This window comes from Hordeum vulgare, chromosome 5H (genome assembly GCF_904849725.1).
Source record: "Hordeum vulgare subsp. vulgare chromosome 5H, MorexV3_pseudomolecules_assembly, whole genome shotgun sequence".
Taxonomy (NCBI): Eukaryota; Viridiplantae; Streptophyta; class Magnoliopsida; order Poales; family Poaceae; genus Hordeum; species Hordeum vulgare.
Window position 1 is genome coordinate 551,820,027 of NC_058522.1, and position 16,516 is coordinate 551,836,542.

Sequence of the window (16,516 nt, forward strand, 5' to 3'; positions counted from 1 at the left end):
GAGCGATCGAGAAACAGAGAAGGGAGACCAAGTGGTGAGGAGTTAGAATGGATAGGTAGCGTTTTTCCGGTACCAATGCGCTTATTTGCACGAGAGCTCTGTTTCCACTGTCAGTAGGGACTTTTTTGTATAAAAATACAAACATGCGGGGTTTTCTACAAAGTAACCGCGTGCACGCCTCGCTGGCAAGCCTTGTTCACTCACCGCAGGTCCATGCCATGCTGGTTTTCTGGGTAAGTTCCAATTGATCACTTATTTGCATATCAAAGTTTTGTTGTTTAACGAGAAAATTACCAAATTCATCCAAGAATTGACTAGGAGACTTATTTTAAGGAATATCACCCTCATCAAATTTAGTGAGAGAATGTACCTCTACTACCTGTTTTGGAGTGTCGAGTCCATGTATCTCCTCAATAGGTGGTAGTTTCTCGAAAATCCATTTCTAGACGAGGCTCATCTCTAGCCGTGCTAACTAAAAAAATCAAAATAAATACTAAAAAAATTCAAAAGAGTCCAATTCTTTTGGGTGGTAAATAATTTGATGTGTGAGGTCCACTGCAATTTTTGAATCAGTTTGACATGTGAGTAGCTCTCGGCAAAAAGACAAATTCGGGGTCTGAAAAAAGTTTATCGTTCGGGCACTATTTTGACCCGATTAGTCTTTTTCGTTGAGAGCTGCTCAGAAGTCCGAATTATGAAAAAATTGAAGCGGGCCTCACACATCAACTTATCAACCACCCAAAACAATTTTAGAATTTTTTTGATTTTTTTAGTTTGTGTTTTGAATTTTTTTTAGGATCGGATGCAGAAGGGCCTAGGCACCGAAACACTGCACTCGTAGATTCTTAACATCTTAAGTTTCAATACATGTTTACTTCATAGATTTCTAAGCTTCTTGCGTATCTTTCGGACTAAGCAATAGGACAACCCTATTCCTCGATGTTGGCTTTGGAGGTGGTTTGTGAAGTGTCCAATCATCAACATTCCTCAATATGTCATTCAATAATATTTAAGACTGTTCAACCGTTCTTTTCCTGAAAACACAACCAACACTAGCAATTATCTAGGAAGTCCCTAGATTCATCAATTAGTCCATTATAGAAAAATCAAGTATTTAATTGTTTTTGAGAGGATGATCAGGTAAAGCATTCAATAATTGGAAAAGTCTCCTCCAAGATTGAGTGAGATGTTCTTCCTCAAGTTGTTCAAAATTATATATTTCCTGTAAGGCAGCTGTTTCTTACGAACAGGAAAATATTTTTCAAACAAATAATATATCATATCCTCAAATTACGCACACAACCTGGAGCAAGATTGTTAAACCAAGTTTTAGCTTCACATTGTAATGAGAAACAATACAACTTAAGAATACAATAGTAGAAAAACCTTTGCTCTTGAGAAATATAGTTGCAATATCATTCAGTTTCGTAAGGTGAGCAATAACTTTTACGGATTCATAACCATGAAAAGGATAAGATTCTACCAAAGCAAAAAGTTTAGGATCAACTCAGAATTCATAATCTTCATCGTGAACAAAGATAGGAGAAGTAGCAAACTTACGATCATGTTTCATCATTTTGTTCCTGGATTTTTGCAAGTATCATCGGCCATATGATCTATAGCAAACACCTTAGGATAAGTGTAACCACCAGAAATATCAATTATCTTAGTTCTAGCAGGAGTACTAGGTGTAACAGGCGATCCTTAATTTTCAGCAATTCAAATTCTTCAACATTAACAATATGCGCATTTAGAAATTCACCGAGTGGGAAAATTTTATCAAGCAAAGCAAAAGCATCATCATAAGTATCATCATAGCAGAATTGGTGTATTACTTGTAATATATCAGATTGAGTAGCAGGTGGTGATGGCATAAGTTGACTCAAATAGAAGACGAATCAAGCGTAGAGCTAGTTAACAGCTCCTTACCTCCCCTCGTCTCAGAGGGCATGGTGTTCGTCTTGTCATCTCTACGATTCTTCATAATACAGATAAATTGCAGCAGATATATAACTCACAAGCAAACTTAATAAATAGAGTTATGATTCCTAAAATGGTGCCAGAAAATAGTATTGATGACTCACATGTATAGGGGATCGCAAAAGTCTTTGGGGATAGTACTTCGCCTAAATTTACCGATTCAACCCAAGGAAAATATTTATAATCCTTAGCAATTGAGTTGTCACTTTAATCAACGTGAGAATGCTTTCCTTACAACATTTTTTATAGCACAGTGATATCATAGTAGTGATAGCAAAATAATAATAACGGTAATGGCAGTATTAACAAACTTGGAGCAGCAATAGTAATAGTAGTAGCGTGAATAAAGGGAGTAGTATTAAAGCGTAGGCACGGATTAGCAACATCATAACCTAGAGCGACACAGATAGCTCCAATTCAGTCTGCTTTGTGTTTTCATTGATTGCACACTAAAATGCTATATAAGAGCATGGTTAATAGTATAGCCAACTGCTGGCTATAAGCAGTTTTATAGCCCATCTTATAACTAGTTTGTATAATAGTTAGCTATAAAAAGTACTACTTTTATCATATATGGCCTACTTTTCATTCTCACAAAGCATCTAGGAGCACGTGATAGAGCTGACTCTTCACGAAGAGTCCGCTTCCCTTCTCACTCCTCTTCTCTCTCATCCAACTCAACAAAAATATAGTATTTTAATCCTTACAGCCTGCTGACTGTACCTTATTGTACTTGCTCTAACGTTTTTACGTTTAGCATTAAACTAGCACGCTATAGCAGGATTAGCGTCATAGCGAGCAATATAGCTAAAATGTAATGTGACCCTCCCAGATATGCTATAGCGATGCCAAGACGCTGAAATAGCACGCTATTTTTTCATTCGTAAAAATTGCCAACTGAAATTCAAAACCAATGTTTTATGCACGTAGTGCTGGATTGCACTGGATACGTCCTCCTATACTAATAGCTAGCTACACTCACCTAATGTTAGGTAAGGTTTCTACGTAAGGCTGCCCGTAAGAGCATCTCCAATGGTCGTATGATCATCGTTGATAAAAATGCCACACAGATGATTTTGATGACACGACACATAATAAAAGAAGAGAGAGAATGATACGGTATGAACTTGAAGCAACGGTTAATGCACAAGCTCCGAGGCAAACATGGTTATTTCTTCAATATTTAATGGACCCATTTAGTTATTTTACATACGGTTAACATGCACTTTATCGAAGAGCTTGTATGATGTGCTGTTGGTCGATGATGTGGACATTTATACCAACGATTGAACATACGGGCTGTTCGAGATGCTCTAATGGGATTATCATAGCTAGTATCATGCATGCTAACTAAGCAAATTTGATGAGGTGGCATAGAATTAAATTAAGAAAGAGAGGATTGAATATCATTTTATGATACTGTATCATATTAAATGATGTGCTACTATGTGCCTTGCATGACAATAAATGAACTACTCTATGATACTAACATATAATACTATGAATTACGGATGTGGTCTCATACCCATTACAACCAGCCTAAAAGCTGATTTAGAGGTAGTTAATTAGATTAGGATTAATGGTTGGGGCCCATCCAGCTTGAAATCAGGGAGGGGAAGAATATTTAGAGAAGGGTAATTAACTTTATGTAAGAACCTTATGTAGGTGTAGGATTATTGTTAATTGACAGCCACATACTGAAACCAAAAGAGTGGTCAAACACTTGTCGCCAGCTGCATGTTCCTCCTTCCGAAAGCCATTCCAGACCATGCATGCAGCGAGATGACCCCTCGACCATCCACTTTGCCTTTCAAATGAGATGTCAAAGTATATAATCCTATGCAGTCTCACCGTTCGTCCTCGCTAACAGAAAGACAGACGCATGCACCAGGAATCGATTCGCTCTCAGCGTCAACCATGGCCGGGCTGCCTCGCTTCGTGGGTCCCCTCGTCGTGCTCCTGCTCCTCGTCTCCCCCGCCCAGCCCACCCCCTACAGCGACAACCTCCAGGACGCGTGCAACAAGACGTTGTTCCCCAAAGTTTGCATCCAGTCGCTGACGACCAACCCGGAGACCCGGACAGCGGACGCGCGCCGGCTGGCGGAGCTGTCCGTGTACGTGGCCAAGGAGGTGGGCACGACGGTGGCAGCGTTCGCTCACCACGAGCTCAACGGTATCAAGGATGACAACCTGTTCAAGTGCCTTGACGGCTGCTCCGACGACACTGAAGAGACAGTGGCGCACCTGAGCGCCCTCACCCGCGAGCCCACCAACGCCAAGTTCCTCGAGGTCAAGTCCTGGCTCTCCGCCACGCTGGGCGGCTCGTCCACCTGCGAGGAGAGCTGCAAGGACGCGCCCATCAGCGATGTCAAGAACGCCGTCGTAACCAAGAGCCTCGAGTTCGAGAAGCTGCTCCGCGTCACGCTAGACCTCATCACCGAGGCGTCTGGATCCATGTCCGGCGACGTCGCCATGCCGCCCACGGCGTGGGACGCCAGCGCTCCAGGATCATACGGCGCCAGCGCACCTGAGTCGTCCGAGAGTGTCAGCGCTCCGGGCTCCTCCGGCTCCAGCGCACCTGAGTCATCTGACAGTGCCAGCGCGCCGGGCTCCTCCGGCTCCAGCGCATCTGATTCATCTGACAGTGCCAGCGCGCCGGGCTCCTCCGGCTCCAGCGCACCTGAGTCATCTGACAGTGCCAGCGCGCCGGGCTCCAGCGCACCCGAGTCGTCTGACAGTGCCAGTGCCCCGGGCTCCTCCGGCTCCAGTGCACCGGATGCCGACGCACCATCCAGTGATGCGCCAGCGCCCTCGAAGGCATCAACTTCCGAGGGACCATCAGCTGACGCACCGTCCCCCTCCTATGGTGCCGCCAGCGGGCCAACTGCCAATGCACCGTCGTCATCCTCGGACGCACCAACCTCCGATGCACCGTCAGCCGACGCGCCGGCCCCCTCCTATGGCGCCGCCAGCGGGCCAACTGCCAATGCACCTTCGTCATCGTCATCAGACGCGGACGCGCCATCTTCTGGGGCTGCCGACGCACCATCATATGGTTCTGCCGGCGCACCATCCCCGTCCGGCGCCGGTGCTCCTGATGCAGATTCGACGGAATGAGAAACACGCACCCTGCAGTTGATGCTTTCCTGCCTAGGCTGAAGTTTTTTGGTATCGTGGGATTCTAGATTCTACCCGTTCTCTCGTGTTGCTGTGCACGCGAGAAGATGCTGATGCACTTGTGGTTTTAGGATGTGTTTTGTTGAGGAATCAAGTAGGATCGATGAAATGTCATGGTACAACTTCAATGCAATGGGTCGTTTTTGTTCTTATGCTTGGTTGGAGCCAAATTATAGAAAAAAATAACTGCTACGTGTCGGTCGGCGGATCTTTTAGAAGATCCGCCGCCTTGCGAGCCGTCGGATTCAACAGAATGCACATTTTTCTACTTTGCAACACACACCTTGTTACATAATTTTTATGCAACAAAGGTTGTCTTGCGGAATTTTTTTGCAACAAAGACTGAGTTGCGATTTTTTTACAACATGAGCGTTGTTTTGAAAAAAAAACAGACAATGTTGCAAAAAAAGAAAACAAAGAAAAACAGTTTTCTTTGTTTTCTTTTTTTGCAACATAGGTGTTGTTGCAAAGGGTAAATTTGTAACACACGTGATGTTGCAGAAAGATAGGTATAAAGTATGCGTACACGCATCGTATAGAGTACACGGGTCGTATAGAGGAGGCGGCAGATCGCTCGTGTGTGATCTGCCGACTGAAGGTAAGTATTTTCCAAAAAATAATTAGAGCTTCTAATCTATGCCTTCGAAAATTATTTCAGGGGCTGTATCAATTTGGCCCAATACCGTTTCCTCTTTCACCAACTGGTTCTTCGATCGCTCATTGTTCCCTAAGACTATTCGAATAAAGGGTCTCATGTCGATGGTTGAAGGCTGAACCACTGACCGTGTAACTTTGTAAGAAAGTTAATCTGAATGATTCGAACCAAAATACACAAAATTTGAAAGAAAAAATTTCATGGATTTCAAAAGGTTCATATATTTGCAAAAAATGTTCGCAATGATGAAGAAATTCATTAAATTAAAAATCGTGCATGGATTTGAATATATTCATTCAATTGATAAAAGTTCATGGATTTAAAAATATTCATGGGTATATTATTAAAAAAACACTCCCTTCATTTTTATTTAGAAGGCCACTATCAAAATTACAATTTGCAAAAATACATGGCCACTAAAACTCACTAGTGAAAAACGTGCCTTTGGCCTGGACCCTTTAGTCCCGGCCTGCCTCTGGGCCGGGACTAAAGGCCCGGCCACGTCGCCCCAAATCGCAATGCCTCCCACGAGGCTTTGGTCCCGGCCCGTAAGGAGCCTTTAGTCCCGGTTTGTGTCCCAAACCGGGACTAAAGGGCTACGCGGTGTGCAGCCCGCATGTGCGCCACCTTTAGTCCCGGTTTGTGTCTCAAACCGGAACTAAAGACCTCTGCCTATATATAGCACATCCCCCCTCTCCCCTCTTCCTTGCCTTTTTCTTGGATGGAAGAGTGTGGGTGTGTGTTAGCTCTCCATTTTTTTATGCACTAGAGGTGTTTGTTGAAATATGTGTTAGAGCGATGCCGGTTCAGTTCACCGAACACAACTACGATATGAGATGCCTGAGCCACGCTTAAACCTCTTCCTCTTTATTTCTACTTATTCTAAAAGGTTAGCAACTATATTTCCTCGTTTAGACCGTGCGGTACTAATTTTTCGGATCGTGATTGTATTTGATATACTGTCGTATAACGCAGGTGAGCCATCCATTGATGTACGGTGATCGACGCACAGCCGCTTACACAGAAGGCGTGCATTCTTTTCGAGATGCAGCCGATGCGAACAAGCATGGTGGTGGCTTTATGTTTTGTCCATGTGTTGAATGTCGGAATGAGAAGGATTACACTTCCTCAAGAGTCACTCAGAGCCACCTGCTTCGGTCCGGTTTTATGTCGGGCTATAATGTTTGGACCAAGCACGGAGAAAGAGGGGTTATGATGGAAGACGACGATGAAGAAGAAGAGAACGATGATGACAACTACCAGTCTATGTTCCCTGAGTATGTTGATACCGCAATGGAAGACAATGAAGAATATGATTAGGATGAAGAACGGGAACCAGATGAGCCCGCTGATGATCTTGGTCGGGTCATTTCTGATGCACGGCGAGGTTGCGACACAGAAGAAAAGAGGTTGCAGTTCGAGCAGATGTTACAGGACCACAACAAATTGGCCCGTTACTCTATGTATCTACAACCTTCCTCCTTGGTTGTGCATGAAGCGAAAATTCATTATGATACCAGTGCTTATTCAAGGTCCAAAGTAACCCGGCAACGATATTGATGTGTACCTAACGCCATTAGTTGATGAACTTTTACAGCTGTGGGTCAAACCAGTGTACGTGTGTGGGACGAGCACAAACAAGAGGAATTTGACCTTCGGGCGTTGCTTTTCGTAACCATCAATGATTGGCCTGCTCTTAGTAACATATCAGGACAGTCAAACAAGGGATACAATGCTTGCACGCACTGTTTGGATCAGACAGAAAGTATATATCTGGACAAATGTAGGAAGAATGTGTACCCGTACAATCGTCGTTTTCTTCCGCCCAAGCATCCCTTAAAGAAAAAAGACAAGCATTTCAATGGCAAGGCAGAACCCCGGGGGAAGCCTGTCATCCGTACTGGTGCTGAAGTATTTGATATGGTCAAAGATTTAAAAGTAATCTTTGGAAAGGGTCCTGGCAGCCAACCTGTTCCTAACGGCCCTGATAAGCGCGTACCCATATGGAAGAAGAAATCTATATTTTGGGAGCTACCCTACTGGGAAGTCCATGAGGTCCGCTCGGCAATCGACGTGATGCATCTGACGAAGAATCTCTGCGTGAATATTCTAGGCTTCCTGGGCTTGTATGGGAAGTCAAAAGATACACCGGAAGCACGGGAGGACCAGGAACGTCATAAAGGACGAGATGGCATGCATCCAGGGCAGTTTCAAGGGCGTGCCGGCTACGCTCTTACTAAGGAAGAGAAGGAAATCTTCTTTGAAGTCCTTTTCAGTATCAAGGTCCTGACTGGCTTCTCGTCGAATATAAAGGGAATCGTAAATATGAAAGACAAAAAATTCCAAAACCTAAAGTCTCATGACTGCCACGTGCTTATGACGCAATTGCTTCCGGTTGCATTGAGGGGAATTCTACCGGAAAATGTTCGCCTGGCAATTGTGAAGGTATGTGCATTCCTCAATGCAATTTCTTTTTTTTTTGACCGGCTACTGTAGGGAAAACCCCCCACAGCCATTTTCTGTATTGCAACTATGAAAACTGTATGTACAAGAGAGGTTGTAAAATGTACATAGGGGGGAGGAGCAGAGGGATACAGACCTCAAGGAGGCAAAAAGGTAATCAGAAGGTAATCGATCGAGAAAGTCTATCAGGGTTACAGATTGATGTGGTCCAATGTCTGGTCAGCTTTGAGTTGTTGTTCCCGCCATCCTTCTTCAATATAATGACACACCTCCTAGTTCACCTAGTCGAAGAGATTAGAATTCTCGGTCCTGTGTTTCTACACAATATGTTCCCCTTCGAGAGGTTCATGGGAGTCTTAAAGAGATATGTTCGTAACCGTGCTAGGCCAGAAGGAAGCATCTCCAAGGGCTATGGAACAGAGGAGGTCACTGATTTTTGTGTGGACTTTCTTCCTGACCTTAAGCCGATTGGTGTTCCTGAATCTCGGTATGAGGGTAGGCTGACAGGAAAAGGCACACTAGGAAGGAAAGCAAAAGTATCACTAGTAGAAAACACGGCATTGAGCCAACAACATTTGACCCGGATTGGATATAAACCGGTTCTAAAGGGTCTGTCCGCTGGGCCCCCTCCCTGCAGCAAATGGCCGGAAGGCCTTTAGGACTGGTTTGTAACACAAACCGGTCCTAAAGGTTTTTGGACCGTTTGCTGCAGGGAGGGGGCCCAGTGGACAGACCCTTTAGAACCGGTTTGTATCACAAACCGGTTCTAAAGGTTTTCTCATTTTTGCAGCAACTGCAGGGCCCCGCTGTCAGACCCTTTAGCACCGGTTTTTGACACAAACCGGTCCTAAAGCCCTCCTCTCCTTCCTCCCTGAGCATCCTATATTCCACCCCATTTTTTCTAGCTCGAGCTCAACTCCATTTTTGCTCTCTGCTTCCTCTTGGGAGCTCTAATCCATCCCCATTTTTCTCCATCATTTGTCAAGATTGTTGGCACCCATCGGTCCTACGGTTAGCATCAACATTCCCTCTTCCGGCATTGCAAGTTTTGCTCGTTTTCTTGCTCATTTCATTTTTGTTGTGCTAGCTAGGTGTTTGATGAAATGCCTAAGCTAGAGAGAGGTCATCATTTGTTATGTATACATATGCAATTTGAGCTCAAATTTAATTATGATTTGTGGTTTTTTTTAGTGTCGCGCGCCTTGTCCCCTTCCTCACCGCCGTCGATCGCCCCGTCACCGACACAACCTTGGTGAGCCTATTGTTTTTATTTACCAAAACAAATTTTGATTTGTATGATTTACATATTTACTTGTATATAATTTTCTTATTGTGTAAGATTTTTTTTATATGTATAGCGCCATGGTTTTGATATCCGTCCCCGTTGGCCCTCGTCCAGTCTATGATTCGGATGTGGTATATTATCTTTTATAACTACATATTTTCATTTCCTGATTATATGACAATTAATTACGCCGACCAACTTGACATAGATATTTTTATCTAGGAGGTAGTGGAACCGGAAATGCCAATCGACCCTATTGGTGAGAAGTTACACTTAGTTGAACAAGAAAATGTTGGCCTGAAAGAAAGATTGAAAAAAACTGAAGAAAGGTTGGAAAAAACTGAAAGAGAGAAGATGACCTTGGAAAAGGTTCTTGCCGGTGTCGTCGATGGTCACAAGAGCGAGATGGACGCAATGCGTCTGAAGATTAGAAAGATTAGAAAATATGCAATTAGTAAAGAGGCTTGGTATCATTATGCCGTCGGGTCAATTGTTACCTTTGTTGCGATTTTGATCGCATTTGTTGTTGTTTTTAAATGCATTAATTAGAGAGTTTTTATGGTTGGTTTCAGTGTGTGTTTTTATGAGAACTATATATGTATGGTCACTACGCTACTTTGGTTTTAACGTGTGATGAACTTTTTGTATTAATTAATTAATTTAGTCATGATGATTTAGCATAATGGTTTTTGATAAATTTATATAATGCAGATGAACCGGCAATGGATGTACAGTGATCGACGTCGTCCCGAATTCCTTAATGGCATGCATAGTTTTCTCAATGTGGCTGAGAAAAACAGGCAGAATGGATTTATTTTTTGTCCATGTAAAAAATGCCAGAATAAGAGGAATTTCCCTAACTCAAGAACCATACACACCCACCTGTTGTAAGAAGGCTTCATGCCCAGTTATTTTTGTTGGACCAAGCACGGAGAAAGAGGGGTTGTAATGGAAGCCAATGAAGAAGAAGAGGATAATGATAACTATCCTATGTTGGGTGAACACGGTGATACTGAAATGGGGGAAGACGAGCCTGAACTTGAGGACATTGTTGATGAGTCTGATGATGATCTTCGTCAGGTCATTCGTGAAGAACAGATAAACTGCGGAAGTGAAAACGAGAGGTTGAAGTTGGAGCGCATGTTAGAAGATCACAAAAAATTGTTGTACCCAAATTGCGAAGATGGCCAGAAAAAGCTAGGCACCACCCTGGAATTGCTGCAATGGAAGGCAGAGAATGGAATATCTGACAAGGGATTTGAAAAGCTGCTGAAAATAATGAAGAAGATGCTTCCAAGAGATAACGTGCTGCCCTGCAGTACGTACGATGCAAAGAAGGTTGTCTGCCCTCTAGGATTGGATGTGCATAAGATACATGCATGCATCAATGACTGCATCCTCTACCGCGGTCAGCACGAGAATTTAAATGCCTGCCCGGTATGCGGTGCATTTCGGTATAAGATCAGGCGAGATGACCCTGGTGATGTTGAGGGCGACGACCGCCCCAGGAAGAGGGTTCCTGCCAAGGTGATGTGGCATGCTCCTATAATACCACGGTTGAAACGTTTGTTCCGAAACAAAGAGCATGCCAAGTTGCTGCGATGGCACAAAGAAGACCGTAAGGAAGACGATATGCTGAGACAACCCGCTGATGGGTCGCAGTGGAGAAACATCGACGATAAGTACGAGGACTTTGCACGTGACCCAAGAAACTTAAGGTTTGGTCTAAGTACAGATGGCCTGAATCCGTTTGGGGAGCAGAGTAGCAGTCATAGCACCTGTCCCGTGACTCTATGTATCTATAACCTTCCTCCTTGGTTATGCATGAAGCGTAAGTTCATTATGATGCCAGTGCTTATCCCAGGCCCGTCGCAACCCGGCAACAACATTGATGTGTACCTGAGGCCACTGGTTGATGAACTTTTAGAGTTATGGGCTGACGAAGGTGTACGTGTGTGGGACGAGTACAAACAGGAGGAATTTGACCTACGAGGGTTGCTGTTTGTAACCATCAATGATTGGCCCGCTCTTAGTAACATCTCAGGACAGTCAAACAAGGGATACAGCGCATGCACACACTGTTTAGGCGAGACTGAAAGTATACATATAGGCAAGAATGTGTACCCGGGGCATCGTCGATTTCTTCCAGACAGGCATCTCGTAAGAAAGAAAGGAAAGCATTTCAAAGGCGAGGCAGATACACGGAGGAAGCCAACCCTCCCTAAAGGTACTGATATATATGACATGGTCAAGGATATAAAAGTAATCTTTGGTAAGGGTCCTGGCGCACAATCTGTTCCGAATGACGCCGACAACCACGTAGCCATGTGGAAGAAGAAATCTATATTCTGGGAACTACCCTATTGGAAATTCCTAGAGGTTCGCTCTGCGATCGACGTGATGCACGTGACGAAAAATATTTGCGTGAACCTGCTAAACTTATTGGGCGTGCATGGGAAGAAGTCGAGAGATACACCAAAAGCACGGCTGCACCACCAACGTATGCACGAACGAGACGACCTGATGAATCGAGAGAATTTCAAAGGTCCTGCCAGCTACGCTCTTACCAAGGAAGAGAAGGAGATCTTTTTCCAAGTCCTGAGCAGTATCAAGGTCCCGTCTGGCTACTCGTCGAACATAAAAGGAATACTAAACCTGGAAGAGAAAAAGTTCCAAAACCTAAAGTCTCATGACTGCCACGTGATCATGACCCAGTTACTTCCGATTGCATTGAGGGGGCTTCTGCCAGAAAACGTGCGAGTACCCATTGTGAAGCTATGTGCATTCCTCAACGCAATTTCTCAGAAGGCAATCGATCCAACAACTCTACCAAGTTTACAGAAGGACGTGGTCCAATGTCTTGTCAGCTTCGAGTTGGTGTTCCCACCAACCTTCTTCAATATTATGACGCACCTCATAGTTCACCTAGTCCAAGAGATTTCCGTTCTCGGTCCTGTATTCTTACACAATATGTTCCCCTTTGAGAGGTTCATGGGAGTCTTGAAGAATTATGTTAAAAACCGTGCTAGGCCAGAAGGAAGCATGGTCAAGGGCTATGGAACAGAGGAGGTCATTGAGTTTTGTGTTGACTTTATTCCTGACCTGAACCCGATCGGTGTTCCTCAGTCGCGCCATGAGGGGAGACTGCGTGGAAAAGGCACGCTAGGAAAGAAATCAACAACATGTATGGACGAGCAATCTTTCACTCAAGCACACTACATAGTTCTAGTTAATTCCAGCTTGGCGGCTCCATATATCCAGGAACACAAGGATATTTTACGCTCGGAATACCCGGAGCAACCTGAAGATTTCATTGCTAAAGAACACGCGAAGACTTTTGGCGGTTGGTTGCAAAGACGTCTCATTAATGACAACATTGTTGAAGATGAGCTATACTTGTTGGCCAAGCAACCATCTTCGACTGTATTGACCTTTAAAGGGTACGAGATAAATGGTAACACATTTTACACGGCAGACCAAGATAAAAAGAGCACCAACCAAAACAGTGGCGTCCGGTTTGATGCAAAAGACGACAACGGGCAAAGAGTCACATACTATGGGAACTATGACAACAACAGTGGCGTCCGGTTACATAGAGCAGATATGGGAACTTGACTATGGACCTTCCTTTAAGGTCCCTTTGTTCTGGTGCAAATGGTTCAACCTGTCAGGCGTGAAGGTAGACCCGAAGTACGGAATGACAACAGTGGATCAGAAGAATCTTGGGTACGGCAATGATCAATTCGTCCTAGCCAATGATGTGGCTCAGGTTTTCTATGTGAAGGACATGTCTAGCAGACCGAGAAAAAGAAAAGATAAGGAAGCGAATTCATCAGACGATGAGCGAAGGCGCCACATAGTTCTTTCAGGGAAAAGAACTATCGTGGGAGTCGAGGACAAGAGAGACATGTCAGAAGATTACAATAAATTTGATGAAATTCCTCCCTTCAAAGTCAAAGATGATCCAAGCATCCCCTTAAATGATGAAGATAGTCCATGGTTACGGCGCAATCAGAAGAAAGGCAAGAAGAAAAATAGATAGGGGGTGTTGTTGGTGATGTGTAATAATGTATTAAACCTTTTATGTAATTGTGTTGACCATTTTGATAAATATTAAAAATTTGACCAGTTTCCACTAAATTTGATCATTTTGATAAATATCATTTTTTATTTTTTAAGTGTAAAAATGACATTTTGACAATTTGTAAATAAATGTAAAAAAACAGAAAAGGAAAACAAAAAAATAAAATAAAAGAAGAAACAGAAAAAAGAAAAAGGAAACAAAAAGAAAAAGAAAACAGGAAACAGAAAAAAGGAAAAAAGAAAAATAAAAGAAGAAACAGGAAAAAGAAAAAGGAAACAAAAATAAAAAGAAAACAAGAAACAGAAAAAAGGAAAAAATAAAAATAAAAGAAGAAACAGGAAAAAGAAAAAGGAAACAAAAAGAAAAAGAAAACAGGAAACAGAAAAAAGGAAAAAAAAAAGGAAAAAAACCTTTAGGACCGGTCTGTAACAACAACCGGTCCTAAAGGTGACGACCGGTCTGTAACAACAACCGGTCCTAAAGGTGGGTTCTGTTCGCGCCCGAATTTGGACCCTTTAGCACCGGTCTGTGTTAGCAACCGGTGCTAAAGGGTCTTTAGCACCGGTTGTTAACACAGACCGGTGCTAAAGGCCCTATACCTCTCCGGGGTCGCCAACTTCTCGCCTTCCCGCGCGTGCCTTCTCTCCTTCTCTCGCCTCCTCGCCGCCTCGCCGCGCCGTCGCCTCCTCGCCGCGCCGACGCCTCCTCGCCGCGCCGCCGCCTCCTCGCGCCGCCGCCTCCTCGCCGCGCCGGCCGCCTCCTCGCGGCGCGGCCTCCTTGCGCCGCCTCGCCGGCCGACGATCCTCGCCGCCTCCTCGCCGCGCCGGCCGCCGCCTCCTTGCCGATCCTCGCCGCCTCCTCGCGCGCGGCCTCCTCGCGCCACCTCCTCGCCGATCCTCGCGTCGCCTCCTCGCCGCAACGTCGCCTCCTCGCCGCCTCTTCGCCGCGCCGTCGTCAAAGGTATATCCATATTTTCGTATATCCATATTTTTGTATATTCACGTAAGGACATCCTATAAAAAAAAAGTTACGTGAAGCCGCCTTCATCACATTCCGACGATTCCGTAAAACCCTAAACCAACGATTCCGACGATTCCGACGATTCATAGTTTACCCTAAACCGACGATTCCGACGATTCCGTAAAACCCTAAACCGACGATTCCGACCATTCCGACGATTCATAGTTTACCCTAAACCGACGATTCCGTAAAACCCTAAACCGACGATTCCGACGATTTCGTAAAACTTTCCGACGATTACAATTCCGTAAAACTTTCCTACGATTCCGACGATTCCATAACTGCGGGGAAAGTTTCCGACGATTCCGACGATTCCGTAAAACTTTCCGACGATTACAATTCTGTAAAACTTTCCTACGATTCCGACGATTAATTCCATAACTGCGGGGAAAGTTTCCGACGATTCCGTAAAACTTTCCGACGATTCCGTAAAACATTGCGATGATTACGACTCCGACGATTCCGTAAAACTTTTCCATAAAATTTCCGGTTCCGTAAAACTTTTCCGTAAATAATTTTTCTAAGTTAAATTCTTGTTACTAGCAGGTGTTGAGCTATGGATCCCCAAGAACCACATGATCAGCACGCCGATCAGCTCGCGGAAATGGGTGAGGCGGAGAAGGAAAGATACATGTGCCAGATGATTTTTGAAGATGCAACGACCATATATCATGATGACGACGGTGGGCATGCGTTTAGCAATCAATTTTTGAACGACTCCGGTGACGGAGCTGAGAATATAGAAGATGTAGTAGATGAAAAAGTGCCCTCCGGAACAAACTCTGCCAATGTATATCTCAAGTCACTGTTGACGCAAGAATTAATTTGTATTGCACTTACTAACGAATCATTATTTTCCCGTTTAGGTGCCCTCCGGAACACCTAGCGCAAGTACTGAGACAAAGTCGAAACGAGGCCCGGCCGCAAGGTTGAAAGATACTGCAAGGTACTCGATCGATAAAGTTGCTGCTGATGGCAAACCACTGGAACCCCCAGAAACTTATCGCAAATTTGTAAATCAGTGCGGAGTTGTTGTAAGAGACCTGGTCCCGATCAACTTAATAGAATGGAATAAGCCGAAGACCGGCGCCAACGTTGGAGCTACTTATGTCGATGACAGATTGAAAAGAGTGCTTTGCGACACGGTCTGGCTAAATTTAAGCGTAGCGGAAGATAAGAAGAAGAAAGTCGAGGAGTGGGCTTTGAAGAAGATGGCCACACAATTCCAGAGGTGGAAGAAAGACTTGTGGAAGAAATATAAGGACGAAGATCCAGTTTTCACTGGGCACCTAGTGAAGATAAGAGACGCTTGGCCTGATTTTAAGGCGTACAAGAAATCGGGTGTCTTTACATCCCGATCAGCCACAAATACGGAGAATGCGAAGAAGAAGAAATATCACCATATTTTGGGGTCAGGTGGCTACATGACTGCCCTGCCTAGGTGGCGACGCTATGAAGATGCGCTTCTGAAAAGAAATATCATTCCACAGACACATGACTGTCCCGATAGGTCCAAGTTCTGGTTGTTCGCGCATGGGGCAACGTTGGACGCTGAGACTGGGATGATTGTTGCGGAGGAACCATGGTCGGAAAAAAGAAGACAAGTCGTATCAGATCTAGAGAAGGCAATAGAAGCTGTTCGAAAAGGAACTTTTGTTCCCGATAGAGAGAACGACGAGTTGACGAAGGCACTTGGGAACCCCGAAAAGTGGGGACGAACACGAGGCTTTGGAGCCACTACCCCGTGGAACCAAGGGTTTCCGGCGGACCTTGGCACTTACAGAAGCCGTGGTAGAAGCAAGAGGAAGGCGCTGGAACGGATAGCGACATTAGAAGAAAAGGTGTCGTTTCT

The 16,516-nt window shown here is 44.5% G+C and overlaps 1 protein-coding gene across 1 annotated transcript; it reads left to right on the forward strand.

The window, feature by feature from the left end:
* The first annotated feature begins 3,848 nt into the window (after positions 1–3,848).
* On the forward strand, positions 3,849–5,301 carry LOC123399516 (flocculation protein FLO11-like). The gene has a single exon (XM_045093919.1). It carries the CDS (start codon positions 3,898–3,900, stop codon positions 5,095–5,097), a length of 1,200 nt encoding a protein of 399 aa, XP_044949854.1. The 5' UTR covers positions 3,849–3,897; the 3' UTR covers positions 5,098–5,301.
* Positions 5,302–16,516: the final 11,215 nt, after the last annotated feature.